Source organism: Macrobrachium nipponense, chromosome 3, assembly GCF_015104395.2.
Source record: "Macrobrachium nipponense isolate FS-2020 chromosome 3, ASM1510439v2, whole genome shotgun sequence".
Taxonomy (NCBI): domain Eukaryota; kingdom Metazoa; phylum Arthropoda; class Malacostraca; order Decapoda; family Palaemonidae; genus Macrobrachium; species Macrobrachium nipponense.
Genome location: NC_087202.1, coordinates 142,235,779 through 142,255,238, shown reverse-complemented (window position 1 = coordinate 142,255,238; position 19,460 = coordinate 142,235,779). Strand labels below are relative to the sequence as shown.

Genomic DNA, 19,460 nt, shown 5'->3' with positions numbered 1-19,460 from the left:
GTAAAGCTGATCATATGCTCTATCCTCAGCAATTGCTACAGTTTTCTTTGCTAATTTATTTGCTTCCTTATAAGCCATCCAGTCCTCTTCCATTTGGGTCCTCTCCCACCTTTTCTTTGCTTCTCTCTTTGGCTTTGTTTCATCCTTCACTTCTTCATTGAAACCACCACGCTTCCCTTATTTTCTAACATCTGTCATTACTTTCACCCGATATTTCTCTAGCAACTCTTAGTATATTTCCATCGTTCCGTTCCTCCCTTGATCGACATCTTCAATTTCATGTGTTATTTCTGCTAAAACGTTTTCTTTAAACTGCCTACAAAGTTCAATCTCTTTCAGCTTAAACCATTTAATCCTTTTTGGCCCCTGCATTTTTCTCTTTCTTATTTGTTCAATTTCCATAACCAGTCCATCAGTACCAAACGATGATGCGGACTCACATGGTCTCCTGGTATGACCTTACAATCTTTTACCTTACGCAAATCTTTCCTCTTATACATAAAGTAATCTATCTGGTTGGACCTTCCACCGCTTTTGTACTTAACTAGATGTTCTTGCAGCTTGGTGAAAATGTGTTCACAGCAGCATGCAGGTCGAGGACAAATCGACGACTCATTCGAGGCCGCTCCAACATGCGCTTCTTCATACGATTGTCGAGAATTTACCCTATGGGTTAGTTCTTTACATACGGTCGCTGACTTGTTTTCTACATGTTCGTGATATGTATGAGATAAGTGGCCGACGTGTATCTGACATGTTTCTATGCAATGTGGACGCTCCCTTCCAATTATGTCAATAGTTAGAATAAGATGAAAACAATTCTCCGTTACGCATTTGCGGTCGGTCGTTGTCTTGTTACCAACCTGTTGGTGATATTTATGTGATAAGTGCAGACATCCATTTTACATGTTTCAATGTAAGGTTGCTGAAAAAAAAAAAAAAATTTTTTCTACCTGAATAAAACAGCGTATGTTCTTCCCAGACTTCTTCTGCCAGTGACAGAGCGTCTTCGCTTTGGAATTTAATTGGACCAAAGTTTGTCTATGATAAGGCTTCCTTCGGCTCTTTGGTGCAGCAGACAGTAAAGCCTAAATCGGGAAACTTCTTTCCAGTTCACATTTCGCTTTGGCTCGTGTTATTCTTTCTGCTTTATTTGCTCATTCATTTCTTTATTCAGTTGCCCAATCATTACCACTGGGACAAAAATACTGTTCTCTTGAATGAAATAAACTGTTGTTGAAAGACAAGTGCCAATGTTGCAGACGAATCTGATGCGATTATGTGGGAATATTTCCTTGTAAGTCTTCCTCGTAAATCAGCAACTTGATGTTTGCATGCGCAATCGTCTGTCTGTCTGTTTGTCTGTCTTTCGTGTCCGAGAATGTTATTCGGTAAAAACGGATTTCAATCTCATGTTTTTGTTTTTGGAGAGAGAGAGAGAGGAGCAAGCGAGAGAGAGTGAGAGAGAGAGCGAGAGATCGAGAGAGAGAGAGAGAAAGAGAGACAGAGAGACAGAGACGAGAGCGAGAGCGAGAGATCGAGAGAGAGAGAGAGAGCGAGAGCGAGAGAGAGAGAGAGCAAGAGAGAGGGGACAGATTGAGAGAGGCAGAGAGAGAGAGAGAACGAGAGAGAGAGCGAAGGAGAGAGAGAGAGTGAGAACGAGAGCGAGAGCGAGAGAGTGAGAGCGAGAGGTCGCGAGAGAGAGAGAGAGAGAGAGACAGAGAGACAGACAGACAGACAGACCAGACAGAGACAGAGAGAGAGAGTGAGAGCGAGAGCGAGAGAGAGAGAGAGAGAGAGAGAGAGAGAGAGAGAGAGAGAGGCAAAGAGAGAGAGAGTGAGAGCGAGAGCGAGTGATCGAGAGAGAGAGAGCGAGAGAGAGAGTGACAGAGAGAGAGAGAGAGAGAGAGAGAGAGAGAGAGACAGGCAGACCTTACAGACCTTACAGACCTTAAATTCGTTCGGGTTTGCCCCAGGTCCCTCAGTATGAGGCACCTCTAATGTCTACCAGAGAGTTGCTAGTACATCTTCTTTTTCCGGTATATTTTGCATCTTCCAATCTTGGATGGTCTGGGATGCAGTTTAGATATTTGTCGAGCTTATTCTTAACACATCTATGCTCACTCCTGATATATTCCTCAGATGAACTGGCAACGCATTGAATAGACACTGCATTATCGATGCTGGTGCGTAGTGGCATTAATGTCCTGTGTGCTTTCCTTATTTTTCTTGGTATAGTTTTGGGCACTATTAATCTACCTCTGCTTTCTCTTTCTGATATTTTTAGTTCCATGATATTTTCTGTTATTCCTTCTATCTGTTTCCATGCCTGAATTATCATGTAGCGTTCTCTTCTCCTTTCTAGACTATAATTTTAATTTTAAATGATTGTAGTCTTTCCCAGTAGTCAAGGTCCTTAACTTCTTCTCTCTAGCTGTAAAGGACCTTTGTACACTCTCTATTTGTGCAATATCCTTTTGACGTGTGGGTACCATATCATATTGCAATATTCAAGTGGACTACGAACATATGTTTTATAAAGCATATCATGTGTTCAGCTTTTCTTGTTTTGAAGTGCCGTAACAACATTCCCACTTTTGCTTTACATTGCCATTAGAATTGCTATTTGATCATTGCATAACATATTCCTATTCATCATCACACCAAGGTCTTTAACTGCTTCCTTATTTGTGATTGTCTCATTATTAGGTCCCCTATATGCATATAGCTTTCCTTCTCGGTCTTCATAATTTATTGATTCAAATTTATCAGAGTTAAATACCATCCTATTTACCTCTGCCCAATCATATACTTTGTTAAGGTCTCTTCGTAGCGCGTTCCTATCTTCATCACAAGTAATTTCTCTACTTATTCTTGTGTCATCGGCGAAACTACTCACTACCGAGTCCTTAACATTACTGTCCTATTCTGCAATCAATAATAACAAGCAGTAAAGCAGCTAACACTGTACCTTGTGGCACACCGGATATTACCTTAGCTTCATCCGATTTCTCATCGTTTGCAATAACTATCTGTTTTCTGTTGTGTAAAAATTCTTTAACCATCTTCCTACTTTATCCACTATATTAGGTTTTCTAATTTTCTTCGAATCTAAATATTATGGTCTACCTTGTCAAAAGCTTTTGCAAAGTCTAAATAAACCACATCTGTTTCATTTCCGCTTTTCATATTCTTTTATATGTTCTCACGGAGGACTAACAGTTGGGTTTGTGTACTTTTTCCAGGTACAAAACCATGTTGTCCTATATTAAACAAATTATTTTTTATTAAATATTTCATAATATTTTTCTTCATTAACCCTTTCATGCCACTTTCATAACATGTGATGTTAGACTCACAGGCCTATAGTTACTTGCCTCTAGTCTTGATCCACTTTTGAAAGTAGGGGTAATATATGCAAATTTGTGCTCATCATAAATCTTGCCAGTATCGACACTTTGTCTTAATAATATTGCAAGTGGCTTTGCGATAGAATGAAGTACTTTCTTTAACAAAATAGCGGAGGGACAGCATCAGGACCTGCAGCAGCTCCATTTTTAATTTCATTAATAGGCTGCACATATCAGCTTCATTAATATCTATGTCAGCTAAATATTCTCTATTTTCGTCCCTTACTTCTATATCATTATCTTCATTATCAATTCTGGGGTGAATTCTCTCTTATATCGTTCTGCCAATATGTTGCATATTTCCTTTTTTTCATTCGGTAATCTCCCTTCCATTCTTAGAGGCCCTATTTCTATTCTTCTTTTATTCATCTTTTTTGCGTACGAGTATAATAGTTGGGGTTTTGCTTGATATTTACTAGGGTTTTTTTCTTCCAAGTCTCGTTTTTCATTTTCTTTTGATTGCATAATCTTTTGTTCTGCATTTTTCTATCTTACTTTTTTAGTTCTATAACTTTCCATGCATTTTTTTCTTTTGCAAGACCTTTTTTCCACTTCTGATTTTCTGGAACAAGATCCTTCTGTCTCTTGGTATGCATGACTGATGTTTACTTTTCTTCTTCAGTATATATTTTATCCACTATTTTGTTTCTCTAATATTTTATATATCTCCGTATTTACCCTTATGTCATCACTTACGAAAATGTTATCCCAATCTTTGTTTAATTCTTAATTTATTTCTGACCATTTTATATTTTTAACTGTAGAAGTTGTATTTTCCATATCCTTCCCACTTTTTTATTTCTTGCTTATCTCTGTTTTCACTTGCTTTGGAATGGACTGTTAATTCTACGACATTATGGTCTGAAATATTCGCATTATAAACTATTATTTCTTTAACATAATTCACCTCGTTCACAAATACTAGGTCTAAAGTATTTTCCTTTCTTGTTGGCAGGTGATTTATTTGTTGAATGTTGTATTCTAGTAGCCTATCTAATAGCTTTTTCGAATTGCCTCTTATCTTCTGCACTACTATTACTCTCTTTTTTATATGTATAAATACAACCACAATCTCCTATTCGTTCTTTCCAGTCTACGAAAGGAAAGTTTAAAGTCTCCAGATAGGAGAATAGTCCAGTCCACCTTGTGATTTCTACATATATCATCCAATTTTTCTATTATTATGTCAAACTTTTTAGTACTAGGGGGTCTATATTATTACTATGTTCATTAATATTTCAGATTCAAATTCTACCGCTATTAGTTCACATTCTGAGTTACTATATTTCTCATATATTTTTCCTTGTTTTTGTCTTTCCCATATATTGCGGTTCCCCCTTGATTCCTATTTTTTCTATCTGATCTATAAGTTTGGAACCCTTTTATTTGATCATCATTCCCAGTCTCTTGGGAATACCAGGTTTCACTTATATTCATTATATCTATTTCCTTTTTCATTTGGGTTAGTTCTTCTAAGTACTCTATTTTTCTTTTTGAGTTACTCATAACTAAACCCTGCGCATTCATCACTATGATGGTTTGCGTGTTTTCTCCTTCATTTAATATGGGTAATAATAAGGATTTTCCCATGTCTCTATCCTGTTCTGGTATGTTGTTCTTTTCTTCATTTCCAGAAATTCTGACATTAAAAAATCCAACTTTTCCATAATATTTGATCTTCCTTCATCATAATTATTCATTTTGTGTCTGAATCTGCAGTTTTCTCCATATCAGCAATATCCTCTTGCATCATAAATACAGTTTTTATCTCTTGAGTTGTATCTTGGAGCTGATGGTTGGAAATATTTTGGTGACCCACAATATCGCGGTGATGGCTTGGTTTTTTCTTTCACCTGATATTCTTTGTTCCTCTCTTTATTTGTTTTATTTCTTATTTTGGATTTTATTATTTGATTGATTATTTATTTGATTTTGATTCATGGCTACAGGGTGCATATATTTACCTTTTTTGTCGAACTTACATCCTTTTCCTTCTTCTAGGTTTTTGCATATTTTTTGGATGTAGATCTCTGCAATCATCCTCATAGCCGTCTAGGTATGCACATTTACCATATATTTCATAGTTGTGACATACCTTAGGATGTTTGTAGTAACATCTTTCTCCGAATCTGCAATTGCCTCTTTTCAAAAGGTTTGCAGACTTTGTCTTTCTTGTCTATTTTTTCCTCTTTCCCATCAATTGTTCAAATCTGGGTTGAGAATCTTTGCGGGATTTTCTTTTGTGTTGTCATGACGTAATTTATTTCTTCGTATGTACACTGCTTGATTGCCTCATATGTAGTATCAATGAGTATATCTGCATCCAATACTTTATCTTGTTCTTTGTTTCCATTCCTTATTTTTTTTCTGTCCATTTCAGTTTTTGTTTATTTCTCTTCCGTTTTCCTCTTCTTCTTCTTCCTTTTCCTCTTCTTCTTCATCCTCAATTATTTGTACATTTAATCTTGATTCAATAACATTGTCTATCCATGATAGACATGTTGAGCAAAATATTCTGGTATCTTTTCTCATATCTTGCATTACCTCAGCACATTGCGGATGCGTCGGAATGTTGCATACAGCACATTTTCTGATCAGGTTTTGTGGATTAACTATGCTATACCACACCTCACACAGTTTGCATGCATTTGGCATTCTTTTTCCTATGCATCAATTAGGATGTTCACAATGTTCACCTTATTCATTTTCTTTGTCGGAATATGTTGATTTATGTATATTTTCTTTATGAGTCTCTTGACCACTTGGATTTTATTTGGAACTTCTTCAATTATTTTCAAGATGTTTTCTGTTGGTTTGTTCCGGTTTGAAGGATCATATCCTTCTAATATATCTATGAATGCTTTTGTATCTTTTTGGTTAGGGCTGTTGCTGATTCTCATAGATGAGAAATGCTAGCTCCCTTCCTGCTACCATCATCGTATTGCGAATCGCTAAACACGCTAAATTTCGCCATTTCTTACCACAGTTGGAACTTACTGCCATCTTGATCTGATTTACAGTATTTCACTTGATAAACTAACTTAGTAGACGCTTTTATCCTACTATTTTTACGCTAACCTTATCACCGACAGTTCACGAACACTTCTAGATACTTCTCAAATTCTAGACGTATGTTAAACGCGTGATATCTGTTGATTAATCAGACTGTGCGCACGGGAACGTCTCACCAAGCAAAATGGCTACTGAGAGTGAGAGTGAGAGCGAGAGAGAGCGAGAGCGAGAGAGAGCGAGAGCAGAGAGAGAAAGTGAGAGCGAGAGTGAGAGAGAGAGAGAGAGCGAGAGTGAGAGAGAGGGAGAGAGTGAGAGAGAGAGCGAGTGAGAGAGAGTGAGAAAGAGAGAGACAGAAAGAGAGAGACAGCAAGAGAGAGAGAGAGAAAGAGATCGAGAGAGAGAGAGAGAAAGTGAGAGAGAGAGAGAGAAAGTGAGAGATCGAGAGAGTGAGAGAGAGAGAGAGAGGGAAAGTGAGAGAGAGAGAGAGAGAGTGAGAGAGAGAGAAGAGAGAGAGAGGAGAGAGTTTCAATTAGTTTTTTTTATAGCAAAATAGTTGATGGTAAGTAGAATAATTTTGATAAAAAATCAAATGGGAATAATGAGGAAATAATAAAGATATATGAGTCGAAATAGATCAGAATCATAGATAAAAATATTTGAAATAATGTCAATTCCATTTTTTCCAGGAATTTCCTGGTGGACTATTTTAAATTTTATTCCAATAACTTTATGTTTAATAAAATCAAGTGAGTAAAAAAAAAATAAGTATAATTCTAAAATTAATAAAAATGAAGGAAATTAAAATCAAAATTCAAAAAAAATATAAAAGAGACGTCCATAATAAAAACAGAATTATAATTCTTATATTGAGATGAAAACAGAAATAGAAATAATTCTAATAAAATAATATTCTAGAAATAAGTAATAATAATAATAATAATAATAATAATAATAATAATAATAATAATAATAATAATAATAATTGTGGTGATCAGTTGCTGGATGACGAACCTCCAAGTACCTGACCTTCAATTGGGTTGAATACCAGGTTGCCGGACGAAGCTCCTCTGTTGCCATAGGTTCCATTTACGTCGTTGTCGTTTATTCCTTCATTTCTTTCCATCATTGCTGAGTTTTGCTATTTAAACCCATAGCTGGACCCTACCCCATTCAGGGATAGGTACTCATACAGCTGCGTAGACTGAGTAGACTGGAGGAAAAAAAAAAAAAAATTATGGTAAAGATCCTTTCCAAGGAATCAACGCCGAGGAGAGCGGTCACCCATCCAACGACTGACCAGCCACTATGTTGCTTAACTTGACTTTAGTCTGTTGACGACCTACCCACTCCTCCACGGCTCCACATTCATCCTAGAACGGCACACATAGTAAGAAAAGTGGAGGGACTCCTAAGGAGGCAGGATGCAACCCGGAACCCCACACTATAAATACCACCCAGTCGAATTGGAGGACTGTGATAGAGCAAAAAAATAAATAAATAATAATAATAATAATACTTTTCGTCTCAGAAACATCATCCGGTTCACAAAGAACAAATCGTTGGGGACTCCATCATCCATTATTCACACAGAGTTCCATGATGAACCAAAGGGCTTCTTTCAGGAACGCTGATATAGTGCCATTGTTCTTCACAGCAGAGTCTCTCTCGTTGGACCTGAAGTCTGCGTCGCAATATAGAAAACCACAGGTGATGATTATTCGGTGATCGAAAGGGGGTTTTGTGGGGGTCGGGGGGGAGTTATAGGGGGTTAGTATAACGACTGTTTGTCATGCGATTTGGGCATACTGCAGCTTATGGAAACGAGTTAGATTAGCCACAAAGTACGAAGGTTAAATTGACGTCAATATTTCGGTAAAGCTAGCGAAAGTTTCATTAATTACTCCGGCTCAGGTAGACCTAAGCCTGAGAGACCCCACAACCGCCCCCCCCCCCCCCCCCCCCCCCCCCCCCCCACCTCCCTTGTAAAATTTCTAGGTCAGTAACTTCTAGATGTCTGGGAGCCCTGGTCTTCCCAGTACCTTCCGAACTTTGTGTAGTCATGCAGGGGGTGAGGGAGTTACTTCAAGGCCTCTCTCCATTTTGTCAGTAGAAGGGTGTTTGGGTCCGTGAGACTCCCCACCTCCGCGTGTTACCTTTATGTGAAAATATATATCAATGTTGTGTATATGAGTATTAGTGGATGATCATAATTCTAGTGCAATAGTTGTCATTCCAACTAATCTAAATACATTCAGGTATAAAATTATATCACTGAAAATAATTGCATTTTCACATATCCAGAGTGGGTTCATTTACATTCATATTGATTGTTTTCATTGTCCGTCTACTTAGCTTTTTTAAATTTTTTCCCAAGGCATATAAAAATGTGAAAAATATCTACAAATTTGTTACACAAACTTTGTCGTCTCTGATTTCTGAGTAGAATGCAGGATCTGGCATCCCATAGCCAAGTCCTATCCAAGACTGAGGTTTAGGACCTCTCAAAGCATTATTGATGATTTATTTTGTTTGTTCATAATACCTTGAAAATAATTCCTATTTTTCATTTTTATTTTTTCACAAACATTCGTTTGTAGGAGAAAAAAAGGGGGTAATAAGAAGAAGCATAGAATTACTAGAGTCAAAAGATAATCAACCCCTCTTTCCCCTATTTTTATGGCCTCCCAAAACTCATAAAGATGGGATTCCTCTACACCCCATGATATCTAGCAGGGACTCTTTCATGTATATAATATCCAAATGGCTTGCAGACCTGTTATCACCCTTTTTCTAGGAACATTCCCATCCTCCTACGTTAAACATAGCGAGGATTTTATACAAAAATTTAATAATTACAATTCATTATCTTGGTAAAATTAATTATGATTTATATATTTATTAAGACATCGCCTTCCTTAGCTTTTCCCCCGCCAAGTGATACCACGTTAATGTAATGATTACAAGTTATTTCATTTCAACAGACCAGAACCAATTTTCTTCCTAATTCCAATTCAAAATCATAGTTAACAAATTTAACAGTTGAAATATCCCAGCAAATAATATCAAATTGCTCAGCCTTGACGTCGAATCATTATTTACCAAAGTCCCGATCGTCGACGTGTTGTCCTCTCTAAAGAGGAAGTTACAACCATATGAAGAACATTTTCCTCTTGGAATTGACAAAACAATAAAACTAATCAACCTCTGTGTAACTAACAACATGTTCTCTCTTTCAACGGTAATTTTTATAAACACAAAAATTTGGTTGTAGCATGGGCAGTCCCCTATCCCCCCTTCTAGCAAACCTATACATGGAATATTTCGAAACAGAAATTTTGTCCTCTATCAAAACCCGCAAAATGGTCTGGCTTAGATACGTAGATGATATTTTTACTTACTGGGATGATAGCTGGTGAGATTTCAATTAATTTTTCAATCAACTAAATTCGCCAGTTCAGACTATAAGATTTAAAACAGAATGGGAAAACGGATGGAAATTGCTGTTCCCAGAAATACTAATCATAAGAGAGCAGTATAGATGTGCGTTCACAGTATACAGGAAACTCACTTTCGCTGTTGCATATATTCATTTCCTAAGTTACCACAATGTATCCGTAAATATCATAAATGGATACGTATATAAAAAAAATTCGTGACGATCCGCCAACTCCTAATGCAACTGCTTTACCCACCACCATCCATTATCGAGAAGGCTATAAATAAATGAATATACATTATACTATAGAGGTCCCACTCACAATAGACAAATAGACTTTAGCAAAAAATAAAAATTCCATACGATGAAAACATCCAAAAAGCCACGGAACACCTCAGCTCTAATAATCCTTAATATTTCCATTATCCCAAATCCATCGGGAGTTCGTTCATTAACGTATACCTAAATAAAAGAGGAAAAGAAGCATGAGTTTACAAATTACCGTGTAGCAGTTGTGATGAGATTTACGTGGGGAAACCGGTAGATCCATCTCGCAAAGATTAGCAAAACATAAAAGGTCAGTGTGATATGCATCAGAGAACTCGGGGATTTTCCTACATATTGGGACAAAGGCCATACTATGAACTAAGAGTGGGGCGGAGCTGACTTTCAAAAGTAGCTTTCCTTACAAAAAGAGAATGCTGGCATCTGCTTTCATCATTCAAACCATCAATATGAACCTGTCAGGAGAACATTGGAGATCGGACGATATTGACATACTAAATCCTAAGGCCGCTCCTCAAGCAGGTGTCCAAGAACATCCGACCACCGGAAGAGTCGCCAGACGGCATTAAGTTAATGAGGCCAGAAATCACCAGGGAATAGTTTAATTTCCACCCTTCCTGGGTCATCAACAGAGACTTATTGCCACACTATACATATGTTTTTGTATATATACTCTTGTAAGACATCCTAGGTCCATATTTTACCAGTGATCAAGGAGCACAGTAAATAAATGGTTGCAATGTTAAAATAGGGTTTTATTGGCCTTTTATCTTCATATGCATATATATATATATATATATATATATATATATATATATATATATATATATATATACACATATATATATATATATATATATATATATATATATATATATATATATATATATATATATATATGTGTATATATATATATATATATATAGTATATATATATATATATATATATATATATATATATATATATATATATATATATATGTATATATATGTAATTGTAAATATATATATATATATATATATATATATATATATATATACTATATATATATATATATATATATATATGCGTGTGTGTATATGTATAATTATTATCAAATGGAGGATTTATATGAAATATATTTTGAGACACTGACGCATGACTCCCACACACAAATAATTAGTTTAAATATTTTGGTTAAATTTCGATAAATTTATTTGAATTCAATCTGATGAAAAAACATCTAGACGTGGACACTTTCGGCTAATCGACGACTTCTGGAATATATATGTAAATAAAGAGCAGCTTTTCTTACCGAGGGAACACCTGAAAATATGGACTGAAACGCAATTTATTCAGCCACGCTCACCATTTACTGGGGCCATTTTCTCATGATTGCTCTGATCCCGTTTTATAGCTCGTGATTATTGAACACTCTGTTATAATTTGTCACAAATGACAGTGATTTTTCTCGTAGAGATAGGAAAGTCTCGTACTAGTTGAGAGTCAATGATTTTTTTGTGATTTCAGCAGCTTTCTCGTAAAGGTTGTTTTTCACTTTTTGAAATTTCTCGACACCAATTTTTCTCTCTAGATGGTTGCCGGTGCGTAGGAAGGCAAATACAAATGATAGGCATTATTTCCAAAGTCTACAACTTAGTCTTCATATCTCGATTTGTACCTTGCTTAACTCACTCTTCAGTACAAATGTTTTTTTTAATGCTCCGACACAAGAATTTTATTTTCAGCCATAAAAAAAAAAAAACAAAAAAAATTAAATTGGTGAACAATGACATTACCTTCAATAGAAATTGCTTATGAGACGAAATATGCCTGCATACCAAACAATAGAAAATGATACAAGTCAGAACTAAGATTAAAATTTCAATTGGAAGTAACGCTGTATAATGGCAGATCTAAAACATTCCATGGCTAGATATATTTTGATCTTGCAACTGCTAAACTGCTGATCCAATTTATCCGGCGGTCATTTTCACTTAAATGAGTAAATTTTGCATTGGATGTTTGCCCAGTTTTTTTTCAGAATACTAATGCTGCTTAATTTTTACTTCTAAATCCTTGCTTGAGTGGCCGATTATAAAACGAGGGCAAATGAAACATGGAATTTTAAATGTTATGTTGATGCTTTCCTTGGCCCATTTTTTATTAGCATTCCATTAAGTGTGTTAATTAGGTGAAAAAACTAGGTTGACCTAAAAAAAATTGAACTATGATTTATTGGTTTCAAAACTGCTAGAATAAGGCAAGCTGAGAATGTTCTTAGAAATATCTTTCTCCGTGTTACTTATGCTTGAAAACTTTTTGAGGGGTTGATGATAACATAATCTGTCCGTTTTTTCTTATGTATTCGATTTCTTGATCCAAAAGCTAGGGACTGACAATGCACAATGCTCATAAAAAAAACAAAAAAAAAATTGTTATATTTGGATGTTAAGATGGTGGCCTAAATAAAAATGGATATAAGTTAAGTTGTTGGTTGTTTCCTATAGATACTGAATTTACATTGATGTATTGAGACATTTTAAAAAAGGGAGGCAATTGCCTTTTTCTAATTCTAAAGTAAACTTAATTGATGGCACCTAGTTATTCAAATTAGAGAGCAAATCATTTACATCAAACCAGTAGGCAAAAACAGCTAAAATATTACCAAACATATCTATACCACTTTAAAGGATTATAAATATTAAGTAAATATCATTTTTTAAAAAAAATTCCTTATACAAGTTTGTGAGGATTTGTGATAAAGGGCTGCCCATTGTCATAACAAATATTTGTTGATAAAATAAACCATTGAATATAAACTTACAATAACAAATACACAACCATAGTGAGTGAAATAATATGACTTACAGGTAGAAGGTAATTCAATTGATGGATTAGTTCGTTACCTAAGGAGTACTCTAAATAAAACTCTATAGTGACTTTAGTAAAAAAGAGAACAAACATCAATACTAACGAATCTATCAGTAGCAAAATTGATTTTGTTTAATTTATCAACTAAATCTAGTGAATTAAAAAATATGTGAGAATCGGGAGATAGTTCCAAGCAATTTGGAGGACATGAGCTTGGTAATATATTTCGAAAGTGCTGATTGGTATAGGCCGCATAGGATTAATTTTTTTTTATCGGTTTTGGCTAATCCGTACAAGTAAGGTAATATGAAATTTTACTGACAACTGACCTGTTTGTTCTTCTTATGTTTAGGGATTTATTTCACTGTGCAATTGAAATTTCTTATGACCTGAAGAGGGGGATTTTTGTTTGTTTTTATAAGTTTTATCATCATCAGTATAAGACTTGCATGTGCGATCTGTAATCAGATTTATCTAAAAATTCGAGTGATCAGCTTTTGTGATGTGGACTGTATTGTCTTTGTCAAGCCTGGTCACTTATTAGCGATTTCAGACTCGAATGCCCTATAGGCTGGGTTTGCCGATCACTCTCCTATAGCCTCGGCGAGTGGGATCCCCCAGAGATAGAAATATCAGCTGATATCGACTCCATGACTACGTATTTACGTAGTCGTAGGAGCAAGACACCGATAATTTAAACCACGTCCAGTTAACGGTTTTTACAGGACAGCGAGTTCAAGAAGGCATGACGATTTTTGGCGATTTATTTGCGATTCAGTTATGAAATTATTCCGACTTACGTAACGGGATTGTACTGAGTCGTGAACATGGATACCACTTATATATATATATATATATATATATATATATATATATATATATATATATATATATATATATATATATATATATATATATATGTGCAGAAGCTATGTACTATGTCTGCCTCTAAGTAAATGGGGATGCAATCCATAACGATGTCAATTCCTCCTGTAGTTTTACAATATATATTCTTATAGCTTTCGACCATCAGCTGTGGTCTTGTTCACTGAAAGGTGATTGAGAAGACTCAGTGACACTTGAGGTCGTCTTCGTGACGATGTAAACTCCCCCTGCCAGGCTTCGTTCAATGGCAGGAATCAATGATATAATAAACGGATAAAAAATGCTTTTTTCATACTTCAGAATATCATGTTGAAAAACTATATAAATTTCCTGAATAAAACTTAAAATCAAAAATATTTATATAAAATACCAAATATATTTTCTTTCCAGTAGTATTCAGTGTATTTATTTATAAGCACTTTTAGCCTTTTTGTAAGGGGATCTTTGGTGTTTGAATTATTAAAATAGACAGCTATAAGTGTATTTCGAGGGTGCTAAGTGTTCACGGATGTTAGCGATTCGCAGGGGGGGTTGTGGTACGGATCCCCAAGAATCACATCCTTTGAGAATGAGAGCTGAAAACTTAGTTTTGCCTTTAATAAACAAGAAAATGACAATTTGTGGGATGAACATACCAAGTCACAGTTGATTGATCTTTAGTTGTAGATTCTTCTATAGAAGTCAAGGGGGAGCCAGAATATATATTGATTGTGGTGAAGTTGATGTAAATATACATGCCAGCATATAGAGACTGAAGAAGACCAAATCACCCCAAGTTTTGACATGGAATGTAGAAAGGAGGGCATTAGAGAAGAAAATATACCACTGCCTACTGCAATAGCTTATGAATCTCACATATTACTTACGTTCTGCAGAAAAGTGTTTCGTGAGAAATCGTCTTGTATTATTGATGAAGGTAATGACAAAAATGTGGATTTTTTTTTTTTCTTTACAGAAAAATAACTGGTGGGGGAAAACCAGTAACTGTGCAGAATGTCAAAGTACTTCCTCTCACTTGAGTCATCATCTCCGAAGCCAAATGCGAACTCCATACTGGAGAGAGCCCATATCCTCACACAGGAATATAACTTTGCATCATAAATAGATAATTACCTATGACGTTTTGGTATTTATTTTTTACTTGACAGTCTCTTATTGTGGTAGGAAGGACTTATAATTTCAAAGAGGGCTTGTTTACTTGAATGCTTGGTACTCTTTAAGTGTCCTTCCTGCGGCTGTCAAAGGTTGTTTAACCATTTGACTGACTCCTTCTCCTCCTTTTATTCTTCTAAACCTACGCGGTGCGAGTAACGACAGAGGAGGACAGAGTCGGAACCAGACTTTGCTGGTACCCGAACCTCAAGAAAAATTAAGCCTTTGTTAACCAAGAGGAGCGTATTCTTGGTTTCCCATTTATATTGAGGAGGTCTTCATCTTATGCATTGTTAAAAGATACTGGTGGTCCGGATCCCAGGCATTTCTCATCATTATGGATACAAGGAAATGATTCTGCATCGCCATCATCACAGTCTTCTTGCTTGGAGTGATACGGGGAGTCCCAAGCATATGTAGGGTGTAGTTATGTTTATGATAACTGTATTCAGGCTCTAAAGCCTTTGTGTTGCCTTTATATCAATAATCCTTCCTCCCTGCCATACTTCAATATTAATTAGTTTTTATTTGACAAGTTAAGCTGGAAGTGTTTTTCTTCTCCTTATTTCAGTGATTTGCCGTTAAACTCTTTCTTGTGGGGCACTTTGTACATTGATCATCATTACCGGATTGGTAAGAACTCTTAAACTGTTTAAATCTAACGTGTTTATTTCACTGGTTATAAATTTGACATAGTTTTATATATTTCATTGCATTGATAATTTAAGGCTAAAACACTTCTTTCAGGATATGATATTGGGTCCCAAAGACTCTAATAGGGTTTCCGTAGTCTGACGGTTTTTTCCTTCCAGAACGGATTGGTTATATTAGCACTCGTTTTACTCACAGCAGATAACTTGCATTAATGTTTATTGTTTCATAGTTTTTTTTATATAGTATACTTTAATTTTCTATATTGTTATTATTAAGATAGTAGTATTCTTCTATGAAATAAACTCCATACCCGATGTTCAGTAAAAACATTTATATCTTCAGTGTCATAATTTAAAACTGGTGTTTTTTTCATAACATCTTTATTGCGTGCAGACGAGGAAGAAGAGCTGATATTGAGCCAGGAAGATACCCTCAGATTTGGAAATCTTCAAATTACATTTACTGTAAAGATGTCATCTTGATTACTTGTAAGTTAATATACATAGTGTTCTGTTACATTAATAATTATAATTACACAATAGCATGTTCTTTGATAAATAAAATTTTGTTTTTATGAATTGTATAATTTTGTATTCCTGGTATTTTTCTTATTTATTTAAAACAAGAAAGTGATGTAAAAGCATCGCAATTTTCATTTACACTAACTTTTTACAGTAAATATTGGTTTATATACAAAATAATTACAGTTTAACTCGAGTTTAAAGAATTTTAGGATCCATCTGCAACAGTTTATTTTCACCTTTGAGAAAATTAAAGGTTTCTATTTCATTAAAGTTTTTCACTCTACTTATCCATATATAATAAAGATAGTTACATACCAATAAGATTGCTGTGTTTTTATCTTTGTTTTTTTACATAATCAAAGTCAAACATTAAAAGTTTTAGCCAATCTCTGTTCATAATAGAGCACATTAATGTCAATTATTTTTGAACCACCTAAATACATTATACACCTTACTGCAAAAGTAAAAAATATGCATTTTATGTTCTGGTTCTTTATAAAAAATCACAATTTCCGTCTTTCCTTGTTTTCAAATAGCAAGTGTCATATTGTAGGCAACACCTCATGCACCTCTCTATATAAAAATTCCTTTTCCTTAACACTGTCATTGGGTTGGTAATGTTCTTCCCCCAAATCCCTTTCCCAACGCAACAAGTATAATTACTTTCAACAATGGCAGGAACTTTAACAAATAAAACAATATACAAAATTTTGCTTGTTACATTTGGAAAATTTAGATGTTCACAAACTAAACTTGTACTTTCCGTTGTCCTAGAATAGAACAGGGGAGAAACAAAGGGTACATCAACACTTGGTTCTGATTTAATTAAATAAGTCAATCTGATTGTTATAATACACATTCATAGTCCTTCCAAATAAGGCTTCTTTTAGATTTGTGGCTGCAAGTATGTTAGAAGCTTTATGTTAAACACTATATTCAAGCCAACTTCATATTTGGGTAAAAACAAAGTTGCCCTACGTATTGGCTGATATTTCCGTACGCACGTTTTGTTAAGTGCCAATGGGTTGGGATATTAACACCAGACGTTTGACAACAGCAGTGAATTTACAATAATAGTTTTTTGAAAAATTGTAAGGTATCTGTCTGACAGCATGTTTATTGTTCTCTCAAGCTTACCAATGACCAAGTCCCAGTTCTTTTGTACAGTACTCGTTTCTGGTTAACAGTAAAAAATTCCCAAAAAATTTTCAGTTTTCAGTTCTCTGCTCTTAACGATGGTATTAGCCACTCATGTTTGTCCACCCAGTTACCTATTCATGTGGCACTACTTTTATCTCTGTTCAATTTGGCACCTGTTGCTTTTTCAAAATCACTTATTACACTACAGACGTTTACCAATGAACTGATCAAGGGCAACAAAAACTGATGTGTCATCAGCAAATACTTGGAAGCACATTTCAATTCATTTGAAAGCTGAGGTGGTATAATGTTTTCATTCAGTTTAATTTTCAAATACAGAGTCTCCTGATAAATAACATATAGAGGCATGGAGAGAGGGATAACATTGCCTTACAGACCTCTCAATAGGAGAGGGACTACTAAAATGCCCATTGATACATAATCAACTTCTACAATTTTTATAAAAAAAGAAATTCTCACCCCACTCTACGTACAAGTTTGGTATTCCTAATTTACACATAATATTGAACAAAAAATTGTGGTAAACTGCATCAAAGGCCTTTGTCCAATCCAGTTTTACAACAGCTCCATTTAGTCTGTTTTCATTTACATAATTAGTTATATCACAGATGTTATTATTACAGTTGATGATGGATTTCTCTTTGACACTGCAGCACTGTTCTTCAGATATTAGTTTAGGAATAACATTTTTAAGCCAGTTTCCTAATATCTTGGATATTATTTTACCATCAACATTCAAAAGTGAAATAGGTCTCCAGTCACTTAATATCTGACCCTTAGTCCCCTTATAAGTAGTTTTATCAAATCAGTGTTTTGTGATGAAGTCAGGCGTCTACATTCAAGACCTTTCTTAACAACCATTAATAACTCATCTTTTATAATAGACCGAACTTCCTTATAGAATTCAGCCGGTATACCATCAATATCTGGTGCTTTCCCATTATTCAGGCTCTTAATAACATCCATTAACTCCTTCTCATTATCATTTGCATTTTTACCATGGCACAGTCATCTCCGGCATGTTTATTATTACATGATCCAGATACTCCTCCGGAAGATACATATCAACATTCATTTTCCCATAAAAACTTTGTAAAAGTCTGTAGCATCCTGTAATATGGTATCTGAATTATACAATACTTGTCCTCTGGTCCCTTGATATTAGATAATGTGTGGGCATTTTGTGTTCTTTTCTCTTCCCTTAGCAAATGACACGACAACCTTTAAGCTTCAACTTTGTCCCTAATTCTCGCCCTAATTTTCACCCCTTCGCAAATGCCATTTTTCAAACTCTCAGCCTTAGTTTGTATTCAAGTTATTGTTGCAAATTCCACCTTGTCCTCATTTGCTTCCATGTTTAATCCTTTTAACCTGTACTGCAAGAAATTTATTAGCACCATATTCTCGATGCTACCCTTTTAGCAAGCTTGATAAATAATGCTTTAATCTTAACCTTAAAATATTACCACCATTCTAGTATATCAGAGAAATTACACTTTTCTCTTTTTAAACTCTCCCATAAGGCCCTGAAGTTTTCTTTTACCTCATCATTTGCCAGTAAATTTACATTTAATTTCCATATGCCCATACCAGTTACAATAGTTTGAAATTTTATTTTGACAAAACCATGGTTAGGATATGAAAAGGATATGGCACCGTCTCACATAAATTAATATCTGAATATAGTTTTTTACATATAGTCTTTCAATGCGTGAAGCATAGTTCTCTTGTACATACGTGTATTCTTTGGTTAACATTTTTATTTGAGACATCCTTCAAACCAATTCCCATGCATAAATTAATAAATTTCCTAGACATTAATTTTGCATCCCTTGTGCATATATCCCCTGGCTTGTTACAGAGTTCAAATCTCCCCCACATATTACGTTGTCAACATATTCCCTAAATTATAAACCAGGTTGTCAAAAACTCTTCCCTTTCCGTTCTTTCTACTGGTACCTGATGGAGCAGACACATTCAATAAAACGAACATCTGTTCGCCAATGCTTACGCTCAAACTCAATACTCTACCTTCATCGTCTTCCTCTTGGTGAAATTACCTTTAAAGGTGACAATCGTTTAGTAAT

General features: G+C 35.0%; 1 protein-coding gene across 1 annotated transcript in view; it reads left to right on the top strand.

Annotated features, from left to right (window-relative positions):
• The first annotated feature begins 570 nt into the window (after positions 1-570).
• LOC135222546 (uncharacterized) overlaps positions 571-19,460 on the top strand; it is a 42,400-nt gene continuing 23,510 nt past the window's right edge. The window contains exon 1 of the mRNA XM_064260633.1: positions 571-672. Within this exon, the coding sequence (XP_064116703.1) occupies positions 571-672 (102 nt within the window). The remainder of the gene's footprint in view (positions 673-19,460) is intronic.